The following is a 25,335-nucleotide window of genomic DNA, read 5'->3' as shown; positions in this document are numbered from 1 at the left end:
TAAGAATGTGTTCTGTTTCATTTGCAATAGGAACGTTGATATTGAAAATGACGACCTTTCGGGAGAGGAATACAAAATAATGGAATTCAATATAATATGCAATAACCAATACCATTTTATGTACAAAATTAATCTGCATGAAATACTTCAAGGGGCTGGAGAACAAAATTGCGGTGTTGTTTTGAATACAAAAGAAGCTGTTCTTTGCGATCAATATCCAACCAATGTCATTTCTACTTGCAAAACCAATGGGACTCAAAAAAGTCTACAATGGGCATGTGAAAAATTGAACAAACATTCGCTTCCCCCAGTACATCAGTACAAAAATGAATTTTGTGAATTATGTAACCAAATGGACCAGTTTCAGCCGATTGAAACATATGATGAAGAAGAGCAATACATAGAATGTAACAAGTCAAACCAGATGCACGTCCAGTATGAAAAAGCATGTCGATCTCTACCAAGCGTCCCCTACCATTCTAATATCTTCCCACACAAAAATATATTTTGTTCGTACTGTGCTCAAGAGGATCATCACAAAGTACAGTTGCCCGGCAATTTTTGTGAACCAACATTTGGAACTAACGTGCGTTTTCCTTATCGGCTGATTAGAAATCTATTCTTTCCAAGCATGATTTTTGACTCAGAATTAATAAAGTCAAAAGAGGTATGTTAAGTTTATTTAGCATTCTGTCATGATATTTCCGTCAAAACTTTCCAGGTCAAAGTTGAATATTTCATACTCTGTGTAAACTGACATTTTGAACATGTTTTGTATATCATACAAACATCACCCACAAGCAAATATGACTCATGTAAAATTGAACATGATTTTCACGCAAAAATAGCAGAAGCTGTGAACTTCGAGTGATACGTTTTCCCATGAATGTCAAGTTGATTTTTTTTTAAAATTATCCCGTTGGGGGTTAGAATAGGTCCTCAGTACCTTTTGCTTGTCGTAAGAGGCGATTAAATGGGGCGGTCCTTCGGATGAGACCACAAAAACCGAGGTCCCATGTCACAGCAGGTGTGGCACGATAAAAACCCCTCCCTGTTCAAAGGCCGTAAGCGCTGAGCATAGACCTAAATTCTACAGCCCTTCACCGGCAATGGTAACGTCTTCTTATTCAGTGAAAGATTCTCGAGAGGGACGTTAAACAGTATACAACGAATCAATCAATCTTTAACAATTTATGCAAAACAATGAGGTATTTCATGCAAAAAAGAGTGATACTCTCTTATAATTTTCATTAAAGGATAAAGATAAATCACAATGATCAATCTCATAAATCCTATGAAGAATACAAATTAAGCGTAGGACAAACAAGGGCTCCTTAGATATACCAGAGATGGGATCAAATGCTGCCTAGGAGAAGTAAGTATCCTCTTTTGACCTGTCACATCCGTCGTGTACCCTCTATTTTGATCACAAAAATGAAATAAGCCGTAATTAAGATTAGTAGATAAAGAACTGCCAAAATTGGCATAAAACAGTCAGACAGCATTCAACGTAACGACTGGTTGTATGTATTTGCAAATGAAATCATTAAAAGAACCATAAAAGTATCAAAATGCTAACTTAGGTGTGTTCAAACCCTTGTAAGATGACCTTGTTTGTCAGAAGTTTTCTTCGATTTAAAATTTGATCATACGCTGAATATGATCTCCCATATATAATGAGTTGAGAGACAAAGACATTATATGCAGTTGATGATGGAATATTGCAACATAGGTATGGGAAGTTGTCGAGCGAGAACCTGAATCCATCCCGTTTGTCATAAAACTGAGGTGTTAGTCTACCCTTAACATTTATATTCTATGAAATATCCAAATATGAAGTAGATATGAAAGACACGGTTTTATTTTGAGTTCACTGGGATATATATGAAATATGATATAGGAATGAAAATGATTATGTTAATAGATAAGGCCAGAGGAAGATATTTTTTCATGTCATATAGAAGCCTTTGAATAAATTCTGCCTCAAAAGAATATAAAAATCAGATCGGCCAATAATGGAGCAGAATTCGTGCCCATGGGAATTTAAATAGACTATTGGGAGAGCTGATCAATAAAGACCACGTATACATTGTTAATGAGGAACTCCAACATCTTTTAATGTCAACTTCAGAGTACTTGTGCATAAAAATAGAGTAAAATAAGTTTCAGAACGATTTATCACAAGATGTCAGTATTTTTTTCTGTTTATGTAATTTATACATTTAATTTGTTTTCTCATCATTACTTTCTTTGTCGTTGTTCTTTTACGCCCTGAAGAAATATGTGTGGGTTAAAAGGATCTTTGAATATGACAAAGGGGTGGTTTAAATAATGGAATACTAGTATCCACATGGACTGAACGCAATATGGAAATTGAGATAAGGAACAGTGATCAATCTCATAACTCCTATAAACAATACAAACTAGAGAGTTGGGCAAACACGGACCCCTGGATATACCAGAGGTGGGATCAGGTGCCTAGGAAGAGTAAGCATCCCCTGTCGACCGGTCACACCGGCCGTGAGCCCTATGTCTTGATCAGGTAAACGGTGTTATCCACAATCAAAAGCAGGGTGACAAGAACGGCATCACAATCGGTATGAAACACGTCAAATATCATTTGACACAATGGTGAGTTGTATTGGCAAACTAGATTGTTATAACGACCAAAGAAATGGCGAAATGATGACTTTAAACGAGACTGTTGAAACCCCTGTCACATCAACTTGTTTGGCAGTAGCCTGTCTCGATTTAAAAACTGATCATACGTAGAACAAGGTCTTATGTGTCGAATTAGTTGAGAGATAAAAAAAACATGATATGCAGGTGATAATGGAATATTGCTTCATGAATATAGGATGTTGACGATGGAGAAGCTGTAATCTTCTCATTTATCATAATAAGCTGAATGATCCACACACACAAACAACAGCAAAATATAATAATTCGAAAAGTAACAGTAAAAAATATTAGTAATCATCTGACCTTATCAGTACTAACAACATTATATCAGTAATTATCAGCACTTATCACTAGGAAAAATGACACTCGGTATTATTTTTCTTCGAGTAGTTGTGATATACCAGTAAATTACACATATATAATGTTTCAATTTAATTATATTACAGGACACAGAGTATGGTTGCTTTCCTGGCCGCATGTATGAGAGAAACGACTGTCGTTTGGTTGTAGCATTTCAAAGGAATACTTGTTACAGTTTGCATATACTTAGTATGCTAAATATAGTATCAGCATCGAATGATTCAAACACTGTATTGTCAGAAATCAAAGACTCTGTGCTGGTATATTTACAAAATGATACTATTTCTATGGGATGCGAGTTAAAACTATTTTACTTCATACCAAAACCACCATTAACGATAAGATATTCTCATGGTTTTTATCATTTCAATCTGTATGTGGTTTTACATATGAGTATTCTGTATTCGGAGGTTTTTGATAGGGACAGGGTCGAGAGATTGCTTTTAAGATACCCACAATTATTATCCATTGCTGAAACAGGCACAATTGATAAACACTATGTAAATTTTCATGTAAAGGGTCTTAGTTTTGCAAATATATCAGAAACAATGCTTTCGACTAACATGTATTTACTCCCAAATGAGCATTTGTCTTTAATACGAAAGTACAAAGATATTGCATATTTTGATATTTCCTTTAGTGACATTCTTGTTCAGGAACTCCTTATCTGCCGACACCGGAAGATACCTGATAAGGACATCCAGTTAGACGTTCAAAACTATCGTCTCATCGTACTGGAGACTCGGGAGATATTCTACGTGGGAGAGTATGTACTGGATCTTAATGATGTGGTGGGAGTATGTGCTCCAATTTCATCTCCTGTCGTTGGATCAGAGTCCACAATGACTGATATACTCGAGACTCTAACAACGACTTTAAATCTTACCAGCACGACTGGCTTGGTAATCCTTTTTGTTATTTATTTGTTAATTCCAAGTTTGCGAACACTCCCAGGTCTCAATATTATGAATTCCATTTTCTCTCTCATTTTGATGCAAGTTACATACACTGTTACAAACACTTTTGAGAAAACGACGCTTCAATGTGTAGTAGGCGGGATGCTATTGCATTACTTCTGGCTATGTATGTGTTGTTGTCTATTCATTTCTTGTTTCTGCATGTGGCGGTCATTCAGTGGTCCTATCACTAGAAACATATCGCAAAACAATACGCGGGCATTCACTTATTTCGTGTTATTTTCTTATATAACTCCTCTTCTTGTCGTTGGTGGAAATGTCACGGTTGTCTACCTACTGTATGGAGATGTCGGTTATGGCAGAAAGGTGTGCTTTGTAGACAACAAGATGTCAAACATTGTCACATTCGTTTTCCCGCTGTCTTTAACTTGTTTGGTGAATACTGTTTTGTTTGTTCATACAATTTCTAAAATTCGGCCCAATAAAACTATTAGAAAATCAAAGCAAGATACATCAGAGTTAATCATATTTGGGAAACTTTTCAGTTTAACCGGGTGCGTTTGGATTTTACAAGTTATTGACGGCTTCATTCCTCAAATTTCTACGTATTCGTTCGTTACAACAATTCTGACCTCAACACAGGGGCTGTTTATTTTGATCAGTTTCGTGACGTCTCCGCAAATCATAAAACACATTAAATCCTGGATAAATCTTGACCGAAAGAGTAAAAGTAATTCTTCAATTACGGGGTGTCCTTCCATATCTAAAAATACAGCCTGAAACAGTTCTGCTTGGAATGATCATTGTTATTCAAAACAATTTTTGTGTTGCCCATCATTTTATCACTTTGCAGGCCAGTCAAGGATTAATGAAGACCATTTAAAGGAGTTCAAGTCACCTGGATCCTATTTGATAGAGAACACCTATGGGGACTCTATAATTGTGAATGTTAGGGTTGCTGCACCTGGGGATGGTGTCAAAGCCTTCAAAAGATTATGTAATCTTTAAAAAGGATTCTTTTTCACAAAGATATCTAATAATCAGAATGCAGTAGATAGTAATCATAAGGAAGGTGATGATAACGAACAGAGATCAATTTCATAACTCCGTTAAGGAATACAAAATTAACAGTTGGGCAAACACGACTCCTCGATATACCAGTGGTTGGACCAAGTGCCTAGGAAGAGTAAGCATCCCTCGACTAAAAAGAGAAACGTTTAACAAAAATATGAAATTCATGACGCAGGTGTCAGGGGATTTCTACTAGGACTGGGCTTATGAAAAGGCATAATTTCTCTAAAAATTCTTAATGACTCCTTGACATCAAACAATTAAATTAAGTATATAACAACATTGAGAAGAGATGCGTTGACTAAACTTTCGAAATTCACGTCCCCAGGGTTAGGGGTTCCTGGTAGGATAGGACTTAAAGCTTTCATATTTAGTGAGAGTGTGTTATTTAAGATTCTTCTTTTTGAAGTTTTCCTAAATGTGTAGCAAAAATATGAAATTCATAGCTCATGTATATGGGGATCTGGTACTAGGACTGGGCTTGGTGGTTCACATAATGAAAGAGCATAATTTTTCTAGAAAATTTCTTCATGACTCTTTGATATCAAACAGCTGAATTGAATATGTAACAATAATGAGAAGAGATGCGTTGACTAACCTTTTGAAATTCACGTCCCCGGGGTCAGGGGCTCTGCTGCTAGGATGGAGCTTAAAGTGACAGAGTATTATATAAAATTCCTCTTCTTGACTTGACTTCTTGACATCAAACAACCAAACGGAGTACCTGTTTATATTGATAGAGAAACTTGGAACTACCAAAATTGTGAAACTCATAACCCCTGGATCAGGTGCTAAGAAGGATGTCAAATACTTTAAAATTGTGCAATCCTTGAACCTCTTCCCCATTCAGGGACACCCAACAGCCAAATTATGCGTTTAGTGTTGATGAGCAAAATTACCAAAATTTAAAATTCATTATCTCAAGCACAGTGATTTTGGTGCTGGTGTGTGTTACACCCCAAATCGTCGCCCGCCCAAATCGATTGGGGTTCTTATGTAACACCCAAATAATCACCCGTCTCAAATCGTAGCCGGCGACGATTTGGGCATAACCTCACACCCCAAATTTACATACAAACTGATCCTGTTTGTTAACTCCTTCTCTTCTTCTTCTTCTTCTCCTTCTTCTGTGGTCCATCTGTGACCGCAAAAGTTTTTCTGGACCCTATAAGCAAGACGTTTTAATCTTCTACTTCGTCTTTTACTTCTTCTGTTGTATATTTCTTTAAAAGATTTATTATGATCACAGTGTTTGTAATTGTTGTTGTGGTTGGTAGTGTTTGGTAGTGGTGTTGTTACTATTGAAAGAGTATTTGTTGTTGTTTGTTGTTGGTGGTGGTGGTGTCATTGTTGTCGATATATTTTTTTCGTCCAGTCCTTTAGAGGGGAAGAAAGCAGAGAGAGAGAGAGAGAGAGAGAGAGAGAGAGAGAGAGAGAGAGAGAGAGAGAGAGAGAGAGAATGCGTCCGACAAATAATCAGTTTGCCTTTTGTAGTAGGGTCATTCTGCTGATCATGGGGTTGTCACGTCTTGTGTACCGTAGATTTGTTAGTGACCTCATATCATATTAGATTACACCCGTTAGCCAGTTTGGAGATTCTCCCGCCATTTGGACACTCGTACAATGGAGTGGACCTCGAGCACCACCCACCCTTCCTCTTTATTTTTCAATATTTTTCGTTTGTTTAACTCGTTTCGCGCGAGCTCTATCTCTATCTCTCTCTTTAAATAAGTAAATGAACAAACAAGCAAACAAATAAATGAAACATATGTGCTTAATCCCATATAACCTAATACAAAATTTCAGCTCAATCGGTTCACAAACATCAGAGTGACAGTCGAAAATAGTTCGCTATGATTACAGCTCCCGGCGCTTTGAGCTCCCGATCAAGAGATTTCATATTATGGGAAGCGCATGCCAGGAACACACGTAACCCACATATCTGTTCACAAATACCAAAGATATTGCAGAGTTGCTGAAATTATGCACAGCCCGCGTTTCTTTAAACTCTCATTCCAGAATTCTCATTTTTTGGGAAGCATGTCAGAGGGTCATTTGTGATCTACATACAAAATTTCAGCCCAATAGGTAAAAAAACCCACCAGAGATATGAGGGAAAGACAAACAGACCAAGCGAAACCTATGTAGCCCCATATAAGAGGGAGCATAATAAGATAACTTCTATGTAATCTATCCTAAAAACGTCAATAAAATAATGGCGGGCGACGATTTTGGACGGGCAACGATTTGGGATGTGTAATAGTACATCCCAAATCGTCGCCCCTAATGATGGTGCAATCTTGTTCGAAATCATCGCCGGGTCGACGATTTTGGATGCCGGGTGAGATTTGGGGTGAATGTCATCCCAAATCGTTGTTGGCGACGATTTGGGATGGGCCGACGATTTGGGGTGTAACAGTGTGAGGTTATATGACTCCTTTAAGTATCAATTATTGTACAATCTTTTAAACCAATGTAGAAGTTAAAGAAAATTTTTATACAGATAGTTATATATGAAGAATATGGAACCCTCTTTAAAATATGTTAAATCCATGACCTTGTGCCATGGGTTCAGATTCTAGGGTGGGGCCAAAATAGGTAAACACTTGTATTGTGAAAATACATTTGATCCTTTCTCCTTCTGTACATCGTGACAAAATGATATAGGTATGGTTACGAAGAGCGTGATGATTACTACCTAGAATGTGAAATTTATGATCCCTGGACTGGTAACTTAAGTTTAATACAGTGAAAATATTTTTCTCTTGAACATTGAGAAAACATAGAAGGCTAAGGATAATCTACATAATTTTTGAAAAACTATGAACATTTTGTTTAATTGAGCTGTTCATTGAAATTTTGTTGCATGCTACACAGGTCATTAAGGTCCATGTCTTTGTGTATATACTTGTATTTGAAATATTTCAGTTCTGAGGCTCCACTGAGCCTGAGTCAATGTATACCAAATAAAAGATATAACGTTGAAGCTGCACAATGGTGTTTTGTATGTAATAACTTGCATTATTATATGGCTAAATACTTCTGAGCTTTCTGATTGGCTAAAATCCAACAAACTAGAAAAAATAGAACAGTTTGTTCATCTTTACTTGGTCTGGAGTTGAATATAACAATGAAGTTTTCCAACATCAGACCCAAAATATATTAATAATTTCTAAATTGATATGATAGCTTAATTTTAATCTTCCAATGAGAACCGCGTGTCTAATCACTTTCAACTGGGTCGTTCATCTAGCTGTAAACAAAAGAAGCCGATCAGGTATCTTTTGAAAGCTCAAGTGGCTTGTTTCAATGTTCTAACAATTGTTTAAGGAAAACTGGCGTCGCTAATCACATTTGACTAGGTCTTGGACTCTGACTGCAAAGAAAGATGACAGGCCATATATTATTTCGTAGGCTCACGTAGCCGGTGTCTATGTTTTAAATAATTAAAGACCCAACAAAAATATCGTAGGAATTCTTCATGGATCACTGGAAGTGGGCGGAACTTATCTATGGTCATTGTTATTTACCTGGGATTTACCAGGAATTTACCTGGTCAAGAGATCAGGGTGGTGTGTATACTTTTGATATACATGTCTCAGGGCCTTTTGCAGAGTTTATGTGGTCATAGTGATTGTATAGTGGTTGTATTCGTAGAGGTAGCTGACACACAGTTTACACACAACCCCTCTTTCTCTCTCACTTGCACACAGTTAGCTCAGGTAACCTAGGTTTAATGACTGATTTGAGGATCAGGTAAACTTGCCTTAATCCTAGCTTAAGTTGTACTCGGGTGAGTTGTTGTTGGGTTGCTAACCTCTCACTCAGCTATTTCTTACATCAGTGTAGTTTAAACCAGAGTTCATTTTGAATATGGCTGCAAAGAAGGCACCAAATTTCACAGAATTGGAAAAGGCTGTGCTACTTGAATTAGTGAGTGAAAAAAAATCTGTCATTGAAAGAAAACAAAATGATGGGAGAATGATTTGTAAGAAGAAAAAGTAATGGGAAAATATTGACAATGCATTCAATGCAAGGCATGGTGTAAATACAAGAAGTATAACGCAATTAAAATCCTTATGGAAGAATTTGAAAGCCCGTGCAAAGGCTGATGTGGCAAAAGAGCGTAGAGACAGAAGAAAGACTGGCGGAGGACCCATGGAGAAAAATACTGATAATATTTCTAACGCAATCAGTGAAATGATTCCTCAGCAAATAAACAGCCTCGAGAACGCATTTGATGATGATGCAAGTTTCCATGGGGATGGACTAAAGAAAGAAAATGAGGAGGACTCTGATGATGATAGTCAGGTAAATTTTCACAATGTATGAGAAATAATCACAAATAATAATAATTTTTTGTGTATAATTTTCTTTTTCTACAAACTGTCTCATTGATTGAAAAATCAGGTCCAGTCCAAAGACTATTTCTACCTACGTAGCTACTTATAGCTAAAGAAAAGCCATTTTTACTTTTTATAATTGTATTTTATTTGATTTCAGGAACAAGTGCCACAGGAAAGTGATGATGCAAACTTGCAGAAGGATTCCTCACAATCATCCCATTCAAGAAAAGATTTGTCCACGTCAACCTCAAGCACTGCAACACACACTGCTACTTCTGTAAGAAAAGGTAAAAAGCCTATGCCAGGAAGTCAAGCCACAGTAAAATCAAGACTTCTTGAAATGGCCGAAAAGGAACATGAACATAAAATGAAAAATTTGAAATTGAAGGAAAGCATTTTGATATTGAATAAACAGAAACTTGAAAATGAAATGATGCAAAGCAGATCAAATAATAGTGTAAATGCTGCTGCATGCAATGATGTAAACAATAATTTTGCTGGTGTTTGGCAATCATTTGTATAAAAAAATATGTAATTAAATCATCTTTGTCCAATTTATTATGAATTTTGTCCAGTTGATTTTGAATTTGTATATGAGAAAATGAAGTAAACTATATAATTTCATTTACATACATTATTACTGAAAATGTCTTATGAGAATGGTCCTCAGAGCTTGTCCTCCTTGATTTTGGTTTGGTAACACGGGAACTGGAACATCATCTGGATTGTCATCATTTGTTTCAGGGACAGGGACAGCAGCTTTCCTTGCAATGTTGTATAACACAGAGCACGCTGTAATAACCAGTAAACTTGTTGATAACTTAAGTCGGAGCTGCTGTCGTAGACATGGAAATCTTCTTTTCCATATTCCGAATACATTCTCTATTTTCACTCGAGCATTACATAATGCAAAATTGAAACGCCTTTCCTCCCTGTTTCTACATGTGAGTAATGGAGTAATCAAGTATGGTCTGAGTGGGTATCCATTATCCCCTATTATAATTCCCTGAATTTCTCTTCTTTCCAACCGTGCACAAATGTTGTTATTTTGAAATATTCTACTATCGTGGGTACTCCCAGACCATCTAGCAACAAGACTGGTGAGCATCAATTCATGGTCACATATGGCTTGAACATTAATTGAAAAACAATATTTTCTGTTCCGAAATAATTCGGCACTCTTTCCTCCTGGGGATTGAATCGGAATATGAGTACAGTCTATAACCCCTATGATCCCAGGAATTCCACTCTGCTGCATAAAATTTCTCTGTGTTTCTAAAAGCTTGTTTCCGGTTGGAAATGTAACATAATTTTTATAAAGAGATGCAAGTGCCCTTGATACTCTCGTAACGATTCGTGAAGCAGGGCTCTCATGTACACCAGACAAATCTCCCGAAACTCTCAAAAAACTTCTCGTTGCATAAAATCTTAATGCAACCAATAATTGATTGAGAGGAGAAATCGCACACACTTCCTTTTGCTTTGGTTCCAGTTTTTCTGTTATTTCTTGTAATATGGACATTACACATTCTTTACTCAATCTAAATCTGTCAATGAATTCTTCTTCAGAACAAAACAAAAATGAATTCTGTCTATCTCTTATTACCTGTTCTTTTCTTATGAGCCTTTCCACATAATTCACCATATCAATTCTTTCAAAATATTTATCCATTCTTTGTCAAACCTTAGTTTAAACCTCCCTACTGCTTGGTTCAGAACTAGAGTATATACTGAGCTGATCTCACCTGAGTATCAGTAGTTTGCAAGTGAATCAGAAAATTTGAGCTAAGCTTGATTCTGGATTACTCTAATCCAGATTTAACCTTGACGTATGCAAGTGGCCATTAGTCATTGGCTCAGTGAACAATTTCTTTCATGAATATAAAGCTATCATAAATTGATAATCTGAATTAATTCAATAAGTTACAAGTTTTAGAAATTAATGTGCAAATTATTGTTTGATTTCTGATTGTCTAATTTATAATACCTGTACATAGAGGGAAAATGCAATTATATTGAAGATGCATTGTTCAGGGGACTTTACTTGGTGTTTATATTGACAGATGTCTCACGTGGTCTGAACATGTTGAAATTTTATCCAAAAACTTGCAAGCAAAACAATTTTTCAATATGAAAAACAAGGACGGTCTTTACAAATTATGCAGACTTCAAAAGCGAGCTGCTAGAGTGATTTTAAATAGAAATGTTTATACACCTACAACAGAAATGATGCAGCAACTTAGATGGATGCCTCTGTCAGACTACTATAGTATTTTGTATATAGAACTATCATTCTTGTCTTCAAACTTTTACATGGTCGAACCCCCAATTATTTAGATGTTTTTCACTATGTTCATGAAATTAGCAGTAGATCTAGCAGATTAAGTCAAAGTAATTCATTATATATCCAGAGAGCAAAGACACAATATTTTAGAAGATCTTTTACAATTTACGGTTCGCAGTTATGGAATAATATACCAGAATTTTTAAAATATTACCCAACATTGGAAAGTTTTAAATCCGCTTATCATAGAATTTTTTTCATTCGAGAAATTAAAACCATATACTATTTTATATTGTATCTGTATAATACTGCTGTCTGTATATATGTTTTCATGACCACAATGTAAATTAGTTTTTAAACTAATTGTGCTATCCTGTTTAAATAAAGGACATTATTATGATTATTATCTAAAAATATTACGAGAAAATAGCAGGTCAAAACTCTAAAATACAAGGCTTCCTCAAGATCTAAAGAATGCCAGTAGGTACTGACTGTTATTTTTATCAAAACATCTCTCTGAGGTATCTCCAGACCACAGTTTCTGCAGATGTCACTCCACCTGAGATTTATTGTTAAATGTTTGATTGACAGGCGACTTAGAATTGATCAGCATACACGTAAAATTTGGTGGTGTTATCTTAAAATTGAGTCGTTAAATCATATGATAAAACTATTATTATTGACAGTTTTATGGTCAATACGACGCTTCAACACAACCTCACAATACTGTATATCGGAATAAACAGATTGCAGTTAATGTTTTGGTTGATAGCATTACTCTATTATGTTTATATTATGTTTAAGTGAATTGACAAATAAACAGATTACAGTTAATGTTTTGGTTCATAGCATTACTCTGTTATGTTTATATTATGTTTAAGTGAATTGACAAATAAACAGATTACAGTTAATGTTTTGGTTGATAGCATTACTCTATTATGTTTATATTATGTTTAAGTGAATTGACAAATCTTTTTTAGCATGAAGAAAATAACATTGTAAATCATTAAATCATAAACAAACGCTATTACTATTACGCTGCTTTAGTGCAATCTTTCATAATACTGCATATGAAAATACATACGTACACATATTTCAGTTCAAATTCATATTTTTGGAGCATTACTTTCAAAAATGTTTGAATGAATTCAGAAATCATATTTTATGTGAAAATCCAGAGAGAGAGAGAGAGAGAGAGAGAGAGAGAGAGCGAGAGCGAGCGAGCGAGCGAGCGAGAGAGAGAGAGAGAGAGAGAATTGTAAAATGAATGATCTCAATCTAATAATAGTTACAGGAATTTATCAGGAGTTGTATTTTAACACAAAATGCATATCGAATCACTAGACAGACATAAACACTACACACAGGCGACAATGAGATATTGCTACACAAATATGGAAAGTTGACGATGGAGAATCTGAAGTCATCTTGTTTGTCATAATGTATTGTTAGTTTGCCGTTAAAATTTATATTCAATACAATATCCTAATATGATGCAGATATGGAAGACTGTGATTTCTTTTATGTCGAGGTCACTGGGATATATCAAATCGACATATGTGTGAAAATATACAAAATGTCATCGATATATCTAAATGTTGAGTTGAAGGCTACAGTAAGAGAATTTTTCTTCTGATATAGAAGCTTTTGAATAAATTCTGTCGTATAAAATGCCAAAACAGGTCATTTGATAATGGAGCAGAATTTGTGTCAAAGGAAATTCCAACAGACTGTTGCAAGATCTTAGCACCAAAGCATGTAAATATTGTTATTGAGAAACTCAAGCATTTTTTAAAATATGAACTTCATAGTACTTGTGCGTAGAATCAAAGTGTTTCACAAAGTAATTGTTTGGATGGCTGATCACGAGATATGAGATTTCCATGTTCCATTTTAAGGGAAGAAACAGCTGTCTACGATGCCAAAAAGCCTGATCATTAATTCATCGTGAAGAATGACCTAGAAAAGTGTTGAATGCAAGGTGAAGATAACGAACAGTGATCAATACTCGTACGTTTTGATTCTAATGGTTTGGGAAAAGTGTTGTGATTTCAAATTTACTGAGACTTCTTTGGCAATTTTTAGAATTCGCGTTTGGTTTACACCAGTTCCTGCATATGTTGTGGCACAATTCGTCTGCAGGTTCTTCCTCACAGAAGTAAAGTTAGGGACTTGATAGAGCATTTACTAAGTCCTACAATGTAACTGTTTGTAAGTTTTTGTATAGTTGTGGAATTCAGTATATTTATCAATATGAATTAAAGAATTCAGATCTTGATGCTGAAATCTTTTCTCTGCAATGTGATGGTGTTTGTTTGGGAAGTACAGTACCCCCTATAATGCCGTTATTTGTATCTCAATAAATTATAACAGGGGTGGCAAGGATGATGTGATTCTGTCATAAGAAATTAAACAGCCTTTACATTATACTACTTAAAGACTTTTGGGATACATAAACAAACATTTCATCTTCTGTTTATTTGTCACCAAATTCAGTATGCTTGAAAAAATTAATTCTTTATTGCTTTGATGGCCTTTTTTCAGTCAATCACATTAAAAGATACATTTCAGATTCATTCATTACTTCTTTTGATTATGGATAGTGTACAAAACTTCCAAACCACTGTCTGGCCTCTATGTAGGAACGTGCGAAGCTTCATCTTCACTATCGTCATCTACAGCATTTGCCATCATTTACGATATTTCATGCGTAACGCATTGATGAAAAAGTTTTCCGTCCAATGTTTCGTTTGATACATGCATCAAACAAAGACTTTTAAGTTTTATTTCTTATCATTTAATTATGTTTTTAAGATTGAAAAACAAATAGTTTCTCCCATCAAAAAGCTTGAATTAACGTTTTTGAAATGGCGCGTAGGAATATATATATGTAAGAATGAAAACAACAACAACAACAAAACGACATGGCTGTGCGTTTCAGGAACCGTTAAATGGATTATACGCCAAATTAAAGGTGCAATGGTTAAAGGCTGAATTAAATATAGAGGAAGATAACAAGTGGTGACTGGATTTATGTTGCATTGTGTTGGAGGAGACGTTGAACACTGGTTGTGTCGTTGGAACAGTGGAATGCAACTCGGCTCCATTTCAATATCGAGTAAAAAGTTCAACACCTCTTTATCTAAAACGCACTCATTGACTGAGCCCCATATAACGCAGTTCAATTTCATTAATATTTACCAGATCAGAAGTCGCCACTTGCTCCGTCATGTTATCGATCTCGTAAAGCAGACGATTCATACCAGGAACTCGTGTAATCTGTCTACTTCTACCAGTAAGTGGTCTACGTCATCAATTTGACTATTCTGCCACGTCATCGCCTATGTATGTTGTTTCTTTAAATTAATTTGTATTTTATTCATATCTTTAGTTGTGCTTATTTTTCATAGCAATGAAAAACAAAAATCAAACGAATGCATGCCGTTATATAAATGCTTGTGTGGAAAATCCCGTTCTATAAATAGCGCTAAAATTAGAACGGGGAAGAAGCATTCCAGAGAAAAGTAGTCCCGCGTGCTTAGTGCAGATGAACTCCGAACGAAATTTTGACAGAGAAATCAAACGAATTTTTCAACCAATCAGCATCGTTGTTAAGTCTTCACTTTAAAAGTTATTAAATGATAAACATTTCCAAAGGATTCTGACTCTCATAGACAAGATGGAATGATTTAGGGAAGTGAAATGTTTATGGAGAAGATGATTACCACTATCATTGATACGAAATATGCGAGTTCTATCACACATTATTTGAAAGTCATGGGTAAGGTTAAAGTTTTGAAATTTGGATTAAAATTCAAGGTCAATATCATAAGACCAGCGATCATGACTTGAATACTTCAGGAGATATCGAATAGGTTGTATTTTCTTCAAAGTATGTCACAAGGCTAAGAACTTTGGTACCAAAAAGGTTTTGTCACAAGGAAAGTGCACATAAATTCCCTATCACTTACCATTCAAAACTTATGAGCAAGGTTGTTTTTTCAAATAGACAAGACAAAACAAAATGCCCCCGACTATAGTCGGTCGTGGTGGCATAAAAGTTTGAATCCACGAAAATTTATAGCATTCTCATTTGGATATGATCTATTGCTCTTGAAAAGAGTGTGTTTTGATTAATTTCTTGCATATTTCGATACAAAAATTTAATCGGTTGTAAAGAACACATTTTGAGTTAGGTGACCATTTAATGTATGCAAATAGCTTACTTACAATTTGTCGTACACATTTGGTGAATGCAGCGTAAACGGTATTTCAAAACGCTTGGCATTTGACCACTGTTCTGAAAACTTTGGATGTAGATTACAATTCAGAGACTTCACCGTTAGACTGATGGCGGATGGTTGTAATAAGTATCGGAACATAGGTAACATCATGCCTACAGTAGATCATGAAAATAAAATATATTACCTAAAAACACTCATTTGGAAATCCTAAGGGTAAATGATTCAGAATTGGGGTCATATTGTATAAAAAAAAAAATGACATGATTAATGAACTATATAGCCCCTATATGAACATTCAGTTAGAAAAATCTTAAAAGTAGTGTCTATATCTAAACTCTCTCCATGCCAAAAAAAATAAAATAGAACTGTCCAGAACTGGGGGGGGGGGGGGGGGGGGTGTCCAGAAAAGAATGCTACCAGTCACTAAAGTGTTTCATAACTCTGGAGTGTATTCACGATGTTGACATTGACAGACAAAATTTAATTAGAATGCATGGTAATCTAATATAACATCTCTTGAGTTCGTAATGCTGATATCGATAAAGAGAATAATTAGAAAACGCTTTGCATTCCTCATTGTATAAGTCACGTACGACCTCAATAAAGAAAGCGAATTCTCAAGTTAAATGAAATTGCTTAATTTCGTTTCTTCCGAATAGGCCAAAATAAAATATATATGTTTACCATTTCTAGGTATCTCTAAATGCATGTCCCGACAATAATTCATTGCCCTTGACAAAATATCAGAGACGTTATCGTGCTGAATCATGATAAAACTAGATGCTGAAAATTATGCATTGATGTCTTCTTGCCTTTTCATTATACTAAGACTATAACGCCGACTCTAATTTCTTTTAATGTTTTTGTCAAAGTCATGGATTTCCTCAACACGTTTACTCTCAGAAAAATTCAATAACATGGTCCTGTTGTCCATAAATTATTTGCATTTAAATCATTTAGTAGTACGTAGTACAGTCACCATTAATTCTAAATTACACTCTAAAACATAGCTGCAGAACTGTAGCTCTCTGAAAAAATATTTCGACATAACAGAGAGCTACAGAGCCACCCCTTATAAAAACCTTCGATTTACGGCGCACAAAAAGCTGCGCACGGTTGAGGCCTTATATCGTTGTATTCTTGAGTTGCTGTCTCATAAATTTAATATCAAAAAATTCTTAACATATTTTCCTACTATACTTGTGTCTAAACATACCTTCAAATATTCATTAAAGCCCCATACGACCTGAAAACTCCCAGCTTCAAATGATTTCGTTTGTTGAAAGATCGCTGAATATGAAGTGGATATAGCTCTGACTGCAGGCGACTTGATAATCACCGCATCAATTGGTGGGTAGAGAATACACAAACATGATATTTAAGGGTAGTGATTTTATTGTGGAAAAGAAGTTTCGTTCAATTCTACATGAAAAGGAAACTAATCTGTATTACCTGTGTGCTGGTCAGATCTTGCTTAACTAACCTTCAGATCTAAAAATTGTAGTTAATTCTATCTTGTTTAACGTCCCTCTCGAGAATTTTCACTCATATGGAGACATCACCATTGCCGGTGAAAGGATGTAAAATTTAGTCCTATGCTCGGCGTTTACGGTTTTTTTTACAGATACAAATATGAGCCAATAAATATTTGTTTTCTTAATCCAATAATTCACAAAAATGAAGATTTTATGCACTAATATTCTTCGGTATTACAAAAACCCAAACTTAACAACCCTAAAATTTATTGCAGCCCGAAAGAGAAACAAATATATTTTTCCTAGGCCTGAATTAATATTGAGACGCATGCGATCAAAGAACAATAAACGCCTTATTATGCCCAAAAAATAATCCAATACATGTGCATCTGTTACATGATCAAATGTCACACTACGCCATAATATAAGATGCTTCGTACTCAGCAGTGTGTTTGATGGCTTTGCATTGAATGGAGTGTTTCAGTTCCCCTGGATCCAGCCACGTCCAGCTACATTGGTAGTTATGGGTTTGTAAATATCAGAAGACATCTTCAGGAAGGTAATTATGATATAAAGTAATGGTTTTACGTAAAAGTTGATAATATCACAAAAAGTATTAGTGATTGTACATGTATCGTCCTTAAAAATAGAGAAAATAAATTCTGAACTGTTTAAAAAACAACAACAAAGAATGTGTAGTATTAAGTAGCGTGGATATGACGATATGATCGGGGTATTCCTTATGTTCTCCATGTATCACGCTGTCTTCACTTGTTAATCATTATATATATTTATTGTAATACAAGTAAGACCATATATATGATTCGAATTTGCGATATACTGTTTCAATAAAAAAAAATACATCCATCAATTTATCGAATAAATATCGTTTATATCAAATATAGCTCAAAGGACAATTTTAAACACATATAAAATTTCACTTACCTTTTAGAGAGTGTGAATGCAATTCATTAGGTAGCGAGTCTTTCAGGCGTGGATATTGCTACCTGAAATATGAGCGATTATTCAAAAACGACATATTAATTAATTGCTTTTTTTGGAAATTTAGTATGAAAGAGAATTTTCATCATAACGGTTCTACGGCCTGGTTATACATTGCGAAGGGGGCGAGATACCTGTAAAACAATCTTATATGAGCTTGCAGGAAAGATAAACCTTTAGGTTAATAAATATATCAGAGCGAATATAAAAACGCTAATAGAACTCGCTTAAATGATTAAAATGTCAGTCAAATTTATTGTGATACTATTGTTTTAAACGAATCAAAGAGTCACTAATGTTAAATAGGAGAAATTTCTTTTACTTTTTACCTTTTCTCATTTTTTAAGATTGCAACTTACAAAATCGTTAAGCTGCTGATTAGATAAACACAAACGTATCTCCTTTGCAAAGAATATTTTACATTTTCATTATCATATATTTTTCACCAATCTCGATTGAGAGGAAATACATAGTCCAGACACAGAAAATGACCGCTATCTAAATTCACCATCTTCCATTGAAAACGGTAATTAACGAGAAGATCTCACAAAACATAGTTCTAAAAAAGTTGTACTCGTATTGCAATAATATTGTTACTTCCATCAATGAGAAACGTTCCATCTGGCCCCCGAATTTAACAGTTGTCATTCAGGAAAACATTAAACTCAAGGGAAATCAAACTTTATTTACTTGTGTATATTTGTGCCCTATATGAAAGGTGAAAATAACGAACAGTGATCAATCTTATTACTCCCACAAACGATACAAAATAGATAGTCGGTTAAACACGGACCCCTGGGCACACCAGAGGTGGGATTAGGTACCTAGGAGGAGTAAGCATCCCCTGTCGACCGGTCACACTCGCCGTGAGCCCTATATCTTGATAAGGTAAACGGAGTTATCCATAGTCAAAATCAGCGTTCCAAGAACGGTCTAACAATCGGTATGAAACACGCCAGACAGCATTTGACCCAATGATAGGTTGTATAGGCAAACTAAATCGTTATAACGACCACATAATTTGCAAAATACTGACTTTAAAGGAGACTGATGAAACTCTTTAACCACCAACTTGTTTGTCAGTAGCTTCCCTCGATTTAAAAACTGACCATACGTAGAACAAGTTCTTGCGTATCGAATCAGCTGAGAGATATAAAACTTCCAATAAAATATCTAAGTATGAAGCAAAAGTGGACGACTCTGTGGTGGCTTTTATTTCGAGCTCACGGGGATAAATAGAATCGACATATGAATGAAAGTTATCATTGTTAATAGATAAAACGTAGTCGATATATCTAAATGTCGTACTGAAGACCAAAGCTAGAGATGTTTTCTTCTCACGTAGAAATTTTGTGAAAGAATTCTGCTTCACATGAATATAAAAACAGGTCAGCTAACAAAGGAGCACAATCCATGTCCATGGGAATTCCGACAGACTGTTTGAAGACCTGATCACCAAAGACCACGAATATATTGTCAATGAGGAAGTTAGCATATTTTTTATTTCAACTTCAGCGTACTTGTACGTGGAATCAGAGTGGTGTTTAACAAAGTTATTTTTTGGATGACTGATCACTATATGAATATTTCCGTTTTCCATTTTTGTTGAAGAAGCAACTGTCTATGATGTCAAAAAGGCTAATCTTTAATTTATCGTGAGGAATGGTCGTGTATAGTGTTGAAAAGTCATAGGTTTTAATGTTATTGATTTGGGTAAAGTTTTGCAATTTCAAGTTTACTAAAAGTTCTTTTTTTTTTTTTTTTTTTTTTTAGAATTTTTTAGAATCCACATTTGATTTACACCACTACTGGCATATGTAGTCGTACAGTAAGTTTGAAGTTTCTCCTTCACAGCTGTTAATTGTTTCGTGAGGAGCAAAGACAGGCGCTTGGTAGAGCACTTAGTGGATCCAGCAATGTATCTTTGTAAGGGTTTTTATAAAGTTAAAAAGTCCAGTATAGGTACGGTAACTCATATTCTTTCGACCTATTGACTGGGATATTAAACGTGTATAAAACTGAATATGGTTTAGAAGAATTCCATCTTTTGAAAGGGCAGTTGGAGTATAAGTACGATTACCAAAAGTGGAATTAATGCCAAGTTCGTTTAAAATACGGTTGCAATAAGGAGCCTTACAAATAAAGACAATGTTGTTACAAGATTTGTCAGCTGGAAACAAAACATTCCTCATGTAACCTATCTAATTCTTTTGTCACTTCTGGTTTACTAAACACAGAACGATAGATGGTACGTACTTTTGTTTTAATATGTCTAATGCGGGGTTATAATATTCCTCTTATAGTTTTAATCCATTCTGACAATGTATCAAGTTCTTTTTCACATTTAGTCCATCGTCTGGCATAATCTTTGACAGAATTCATAATAGGGATGAAGTACTGTCTCCAATTATTTGTCTCTCTAGCAGTATATCTTAGATTGATTGATCGATGTTTTCCGCCACACTCAACAATTTTTTCAGTTATCTGGTGGCGCCCAATTTTTATTGGTGAAAGAGAAAACCCAGATACAATGTACCTGGGAAGAGACCACCGACCTTCCGAAAGTAAACTGGGAAACTTTATCACTTACCGACGCGAAGTATATCTTAGATAGTTGCAATACTCTGTGCTTACTGAGCAAGGAAAAATCCTTCACAAAATTTTGTATTTTAACCACAAATAAAATTATTAAAATTGCGTCACTATATATGGAGATGACATGTATATAATTGTCTAATGTCTAATACGAATTGTTGAGTTACAGAATCTGCGATTAAAAAACCTACTGCCTGGAATGTCTTTGGCTAGGAAGTTGAGGGAGCCACATAAAAAATGCATTTCTTTAAGGGTGACTTTCTTTGAAGACACCAGCGCTTGGAGTTTTATCTGAATGTTATCAACCTTATTGTCTGGTATAGAAATAATCTGTTCTATAGTATCAATGATCCAATCCTAAAAACATAAGCTTGTGGTCGACGTTTTATCGAAACGTCTAATTCATCACAAGTTGACTGAAAATCATTGGCGATATCTTAACATTGTGAGGTAATTTGTTTCCCAATGAACCAGAAATGATCAAGGTAGTGTAAGAGATTTTGATATTGTGCCTTCTGAGCCACTAGCAAATGCAGGAATGATAAACATTTTTCAAATGTTGAACAAGCGATGGGACACTGAAAACGGCATACATATATCAAAGTAATGTAAACCATGAATACACATCCCTAACAAAGCAAACTCTGATGGGTGAATTGGCAGAAATCTTAATGCACTAGACAAGTGTAAATCTTATACGGTACCAATTTTGATGCACTAGATACGCATTTCGACAAATAATGTCTCTTCAGTGATGCTCAGGCCGAACTTTTGAAAATCCGAAATAATGATAAACTCATAAGAACTACAAGGAGAAACAGAGTGCCAAAGACTGGAACCAAATTCGTCTAAGGATCAGAGCTATGCATAAGGGAGATACTCCTTAATTTTGAAATGAATTTCTAACTTTTATCATAGCAAATCCATCTTACAAAGTAATGCTTCTTTACTAGAGGAATAAAGGAAATTGCTCGATCGAATAGAAATAGGGTCAAGAAGCTCGATAACAACAATGCGTAAAGGTGCAGATAGAACTGAAATTAACCTCCAACACGCCCATAGGGTTACAACTAAAGTTGGGAAGAGAAGTTGGGAAAAGGGCCTGCTATACGGCTTAACGTAATTTCTTTTTCAAGGATTGTCAATACCTGGTCTACATGCAAACTTGATGATTTCATGTTTTTCGGATGTAAATAAACCCTAGGGCCCGGTTAGTTCAACTAAATACCGAATGAGGAACTGTTAAGTAAAACTTAAGCATCTTCGGTGTTTGGATGCTGGGCCTAGTGTTTTGCAAGTATGGGAAGTTTAATTGGGGTTGAACTTAGGTTGATTAAATCTTAGCCGCTGTAGTTGAAAAGTATACCTTTGCCTGTAGGTGCGAAAACCATTGTTCCTTTTTGGGGGGACTGTGTTTGGTCGTGGGGTTGGGTAAGTAGGCTTAGATGGAGGAGAATCGTACGATCAACAGTGTATGCAGGGATGATACTTGTTGCAATGGATACAAATGTAGGAATGAGCAGTGGTGTTTAACGCAGGAACCTTTAAAATCATAACATTTGAAAGCGGATTTTGACTAATATGCAGAGTGAAAAACCTGAGATTGCTTATACACAAGCCGTAACTCAGCATCAATAGAACCAAAGTAGATTGAGGGATTTTGAGATTTTTACTCTGAACTGCCTATCATACTCTAGCCAGTTACAATTAGGGTTACGACTGCATGTCAAAAGAATGGTATGAATGTATTGTAAGATGCCCCAAATGTCAAAAGGATACCTAGCAAGATACATATATAAAATTGCGAACATCATAAAAGTTTTGATCAAGTTATTGATTGTAGCAATTTTGTTATGTTTGACCTTATGTTCAGTAACTAATTGGCCCTCTAATATCAAAAATTTGTGCACGCCAGGGTTGTTCAATTATGAATTGAGGTAAATCGATGTATTGCTTTGACCACATTTTGTCTTTGATGGCATGATGGACGTGAACCCCAAGCTCATCTGCAGTACTAATAAGAGGGTTTTCACTTGTTGTGAAGATTGTTGCCACTACTGGGGATAGCTGGGTGTATGTTGCGGGTTCCACGGTTAGGCTAGCTTGGTGGTTGAACAGGTGCGTCATGAATCTGGATCTTTTCCGAAACCGAGGTCGAAAGTTGAGTAGCTATCGGATCGGGCTGACCCTGGGTTGATGTTGCGAGACTCTGTGCATTAAGTGACCCAAGTGCTGAATACTGCGCCGGTCTGGCTTACGGAGATCTGGACTGTCGCTTGGTAAGCCGCAACATTCTCCAACAAGTTGAACAACAATATTATAAGATTCTAATACGAGCCGGCATATGTTTTCGGGTTAGCAAAGTATGCCTAGAGGAATCTGACAAACTTTTAGATTATATTGAAACGAAATAATGATTAAATAGTATTGTAGATAAAGAACAAAAAAAATCAATGTTTTGAATCACTAAGGGTTAATTTAAATTCTAATTAAAAATAACATTAAAATTACAACTGGTTAAGAACCGACCATTAATCGAGTGATATCGAAAGTAAATTCTATGCTGCCAAAGCATCATGGATAAGTAGAATATTAGATGTAGAAAGTGTTACACATAGAACACTCAATAATATTTTGCAGCAATATAATATCTCTATTTTTGATGTTTTAAAAACGTCTGAGAATAACTTTTTAGATTCAAATTTTTTCAAAATGTTAAAACTCCCCCCTTTCTATGGAAATATATTTTCAGCTTTTGATAAATCCAAAAAGCCACTGGACATAAAAACTTTAAAGAGAGATGAGTTCCTTAGTCAGTTTATCTGGAACAACAGACTCTTTCAATATGAATAAAAAACATTGTGTTTTGAAAATTGGATACAGAGTGGAATTTTATATATTAAAGATATTTTTTATGAACATGGCGAAATGCATACTATAATGTACTTTGCTGATAAATTGAGAAAGAGAAATAACATTTTTTGTGAATATATTTTGCTTAAAAAGGCAATTAAAATCTATAAAGAAAAAGTTGACTGTAATTATTCAAAATACATTAATATAAAACCTGATGTACATTTTTTGTTTAGAAATGATGTTGTAAAATCAGCTAAAAATGTTAAAAGTAAATTTTACTACTCGGTGTTTATAAATATGAAGTTTCAAAAACCATTGTATGAAAATAAATGGAAAAAATGTTTTAATATCAGTTATTCTAGTTGGGAAAATGTCTATATCACAAAAATTAAAAAAATGTCTGAAAAAAGAATATCAGAATTTAACTATAAACTACTTAATGGAACTTTGAACAATAATGTATATGTAAGCAAATGGAACAAAGACGTGTCTCCATTATGTGAAAGATGCAATCTTGATGAAGACATAAAACATGTTTTGTTTGAATGCAAAATTGTTAAACATATTTGGGAGAAAATTAGCTCCTTTTTGAAGTTTGAAATTACATGGAAAACTATTGTACTCGGATACTATAATGAAATCAGTGAAAAAACATCCATTTTCAATAACCTTGTATCTTTTATAAGTTTTACTATATATAATTTATAAAATGAAATGTAGACTACAGAAGGAGAAAATGTTGGAGTAAGATCTCCTAAATAAACTTAAATATGAAATTCTTATTCAGAATATGGTAGTTGCCAATATTGGCAAAAATAGACACGATTTCTATAAGAATGCAGGAAACTGTAATTTTGAAATGAATATATTCTCATAGATAGGCATTGTGAAATGAATTTTTGATATGCATTATGAAATGAAATTTCATAATTTATATGATTGTTGTGATGTGGAATTTATTTTGATGTATATATGAAATACACTATGATTATTATGATGTATGTACATTACAATTTTCTTATGCATGATATGTATTTTGAAATGCATCACTATTATTATCATGTCTGCATTATATGAAATGGAAAAATGAATTTTTCTGATCTTTCTGATGTATGATATGCATTATGATTGTTATGATGTATGTTTGCATTATGAAATAAGTATTTTAGATAAAAGATAAAAAAAAAAAAATTAAAAAAATCGAGTGATCATGGCGGTGTAGATGAAGCGAGTCTGAATTTGTAAAATTAACTTTTGAAGAAAAACTACGCTACAAAAGCAACCAAAAATGATTGCAAGTAGATACGTACCACAGTTTAGATATGTTTGTACTTTACCCAAATTACGGTGAAATAGTCAATGTCGGAGTGATGGGGCTGAATTTAGAAAACAATTTAGTTCAATTTGGATTTACATCAACATGGTACTCAAAAAGGACTAGTAATGCACGCATGAACGCTTGTGTTTTACAAATTAAATTTCATTTAATTTTTTACCTATTGA

General features: G+C 34.8%; 1 protein-coding gene, 1 long non-coding RNA gene and 1 pseudogene across 2 annotated transcripts in view; 1 reads left to right on the top strand and 2 right to left on the bottom strand.

Moving 5' to 3' along the window:
- Nucleotides 1–8,903: 8,903 nt before the first annotated feature.
- On the top strand, nt 8,904–9,899 carry LOC125667082 (myb/SANT-like DNA-binding domain-containing protein 3; annotated as a pseudogene).
- Nucleotides 9,900–9,984: 85 nt separating this feature from the next.
- Nucleotides 9,985–11,424, bottom strand: LOC125667080 (putative nuclease HARBI1). Its single transcript, XM_048900431.2, has one exon. It carries the CDS (start codon nt 11,046–11,048, stop codon nt 10,014–10,016), a length of 1,035 nt encoding a protein of 344 aa, XP_048756388.2. The 5' UTR covers nt 11,049–11,424; the 3' UTR covers nt 9,985–10,013.
- Nucleotides 11,425–15,524: 4,100 nt separating this feature from the next.
- LOC125667085 (uncharacterized) overlaps nt 15,525–25,335 on the bottom strand; it is a 31,861-nt gene continuing 22,050 nt past the window's right edge. Inside the window, exons 2-3 of the long non-coding RNA XR_007367007.2 lie at nt 18,325–18,386; nt 15,525–16,056 (exon numbers count right to left, since the gene is read on the bottom strand). This is a non-coding gene — a long non-coding RNA (uncharacterized LOC125667085). The remainder of the gene's footprint in view (nt 16,057–18,324; nt 18,387–25,335) is intronic.

This window comes from Ostrea edulis, chromosome 2, assembly GCF_947568905.1.
Source record: "Ostrea edulis chromosome 2, xbOstEdul1.1, whole genome shotgun sequence".
Lineage (NCBI taxonomy): Eukaryota > Metazoa > Mollusca > Bivalvia > Ostreida > Ostreidae > Ostrea > Ostrea edulis.
This window is presented reverse-complemented; position numbering and strand designations above follow the sequence as displayed.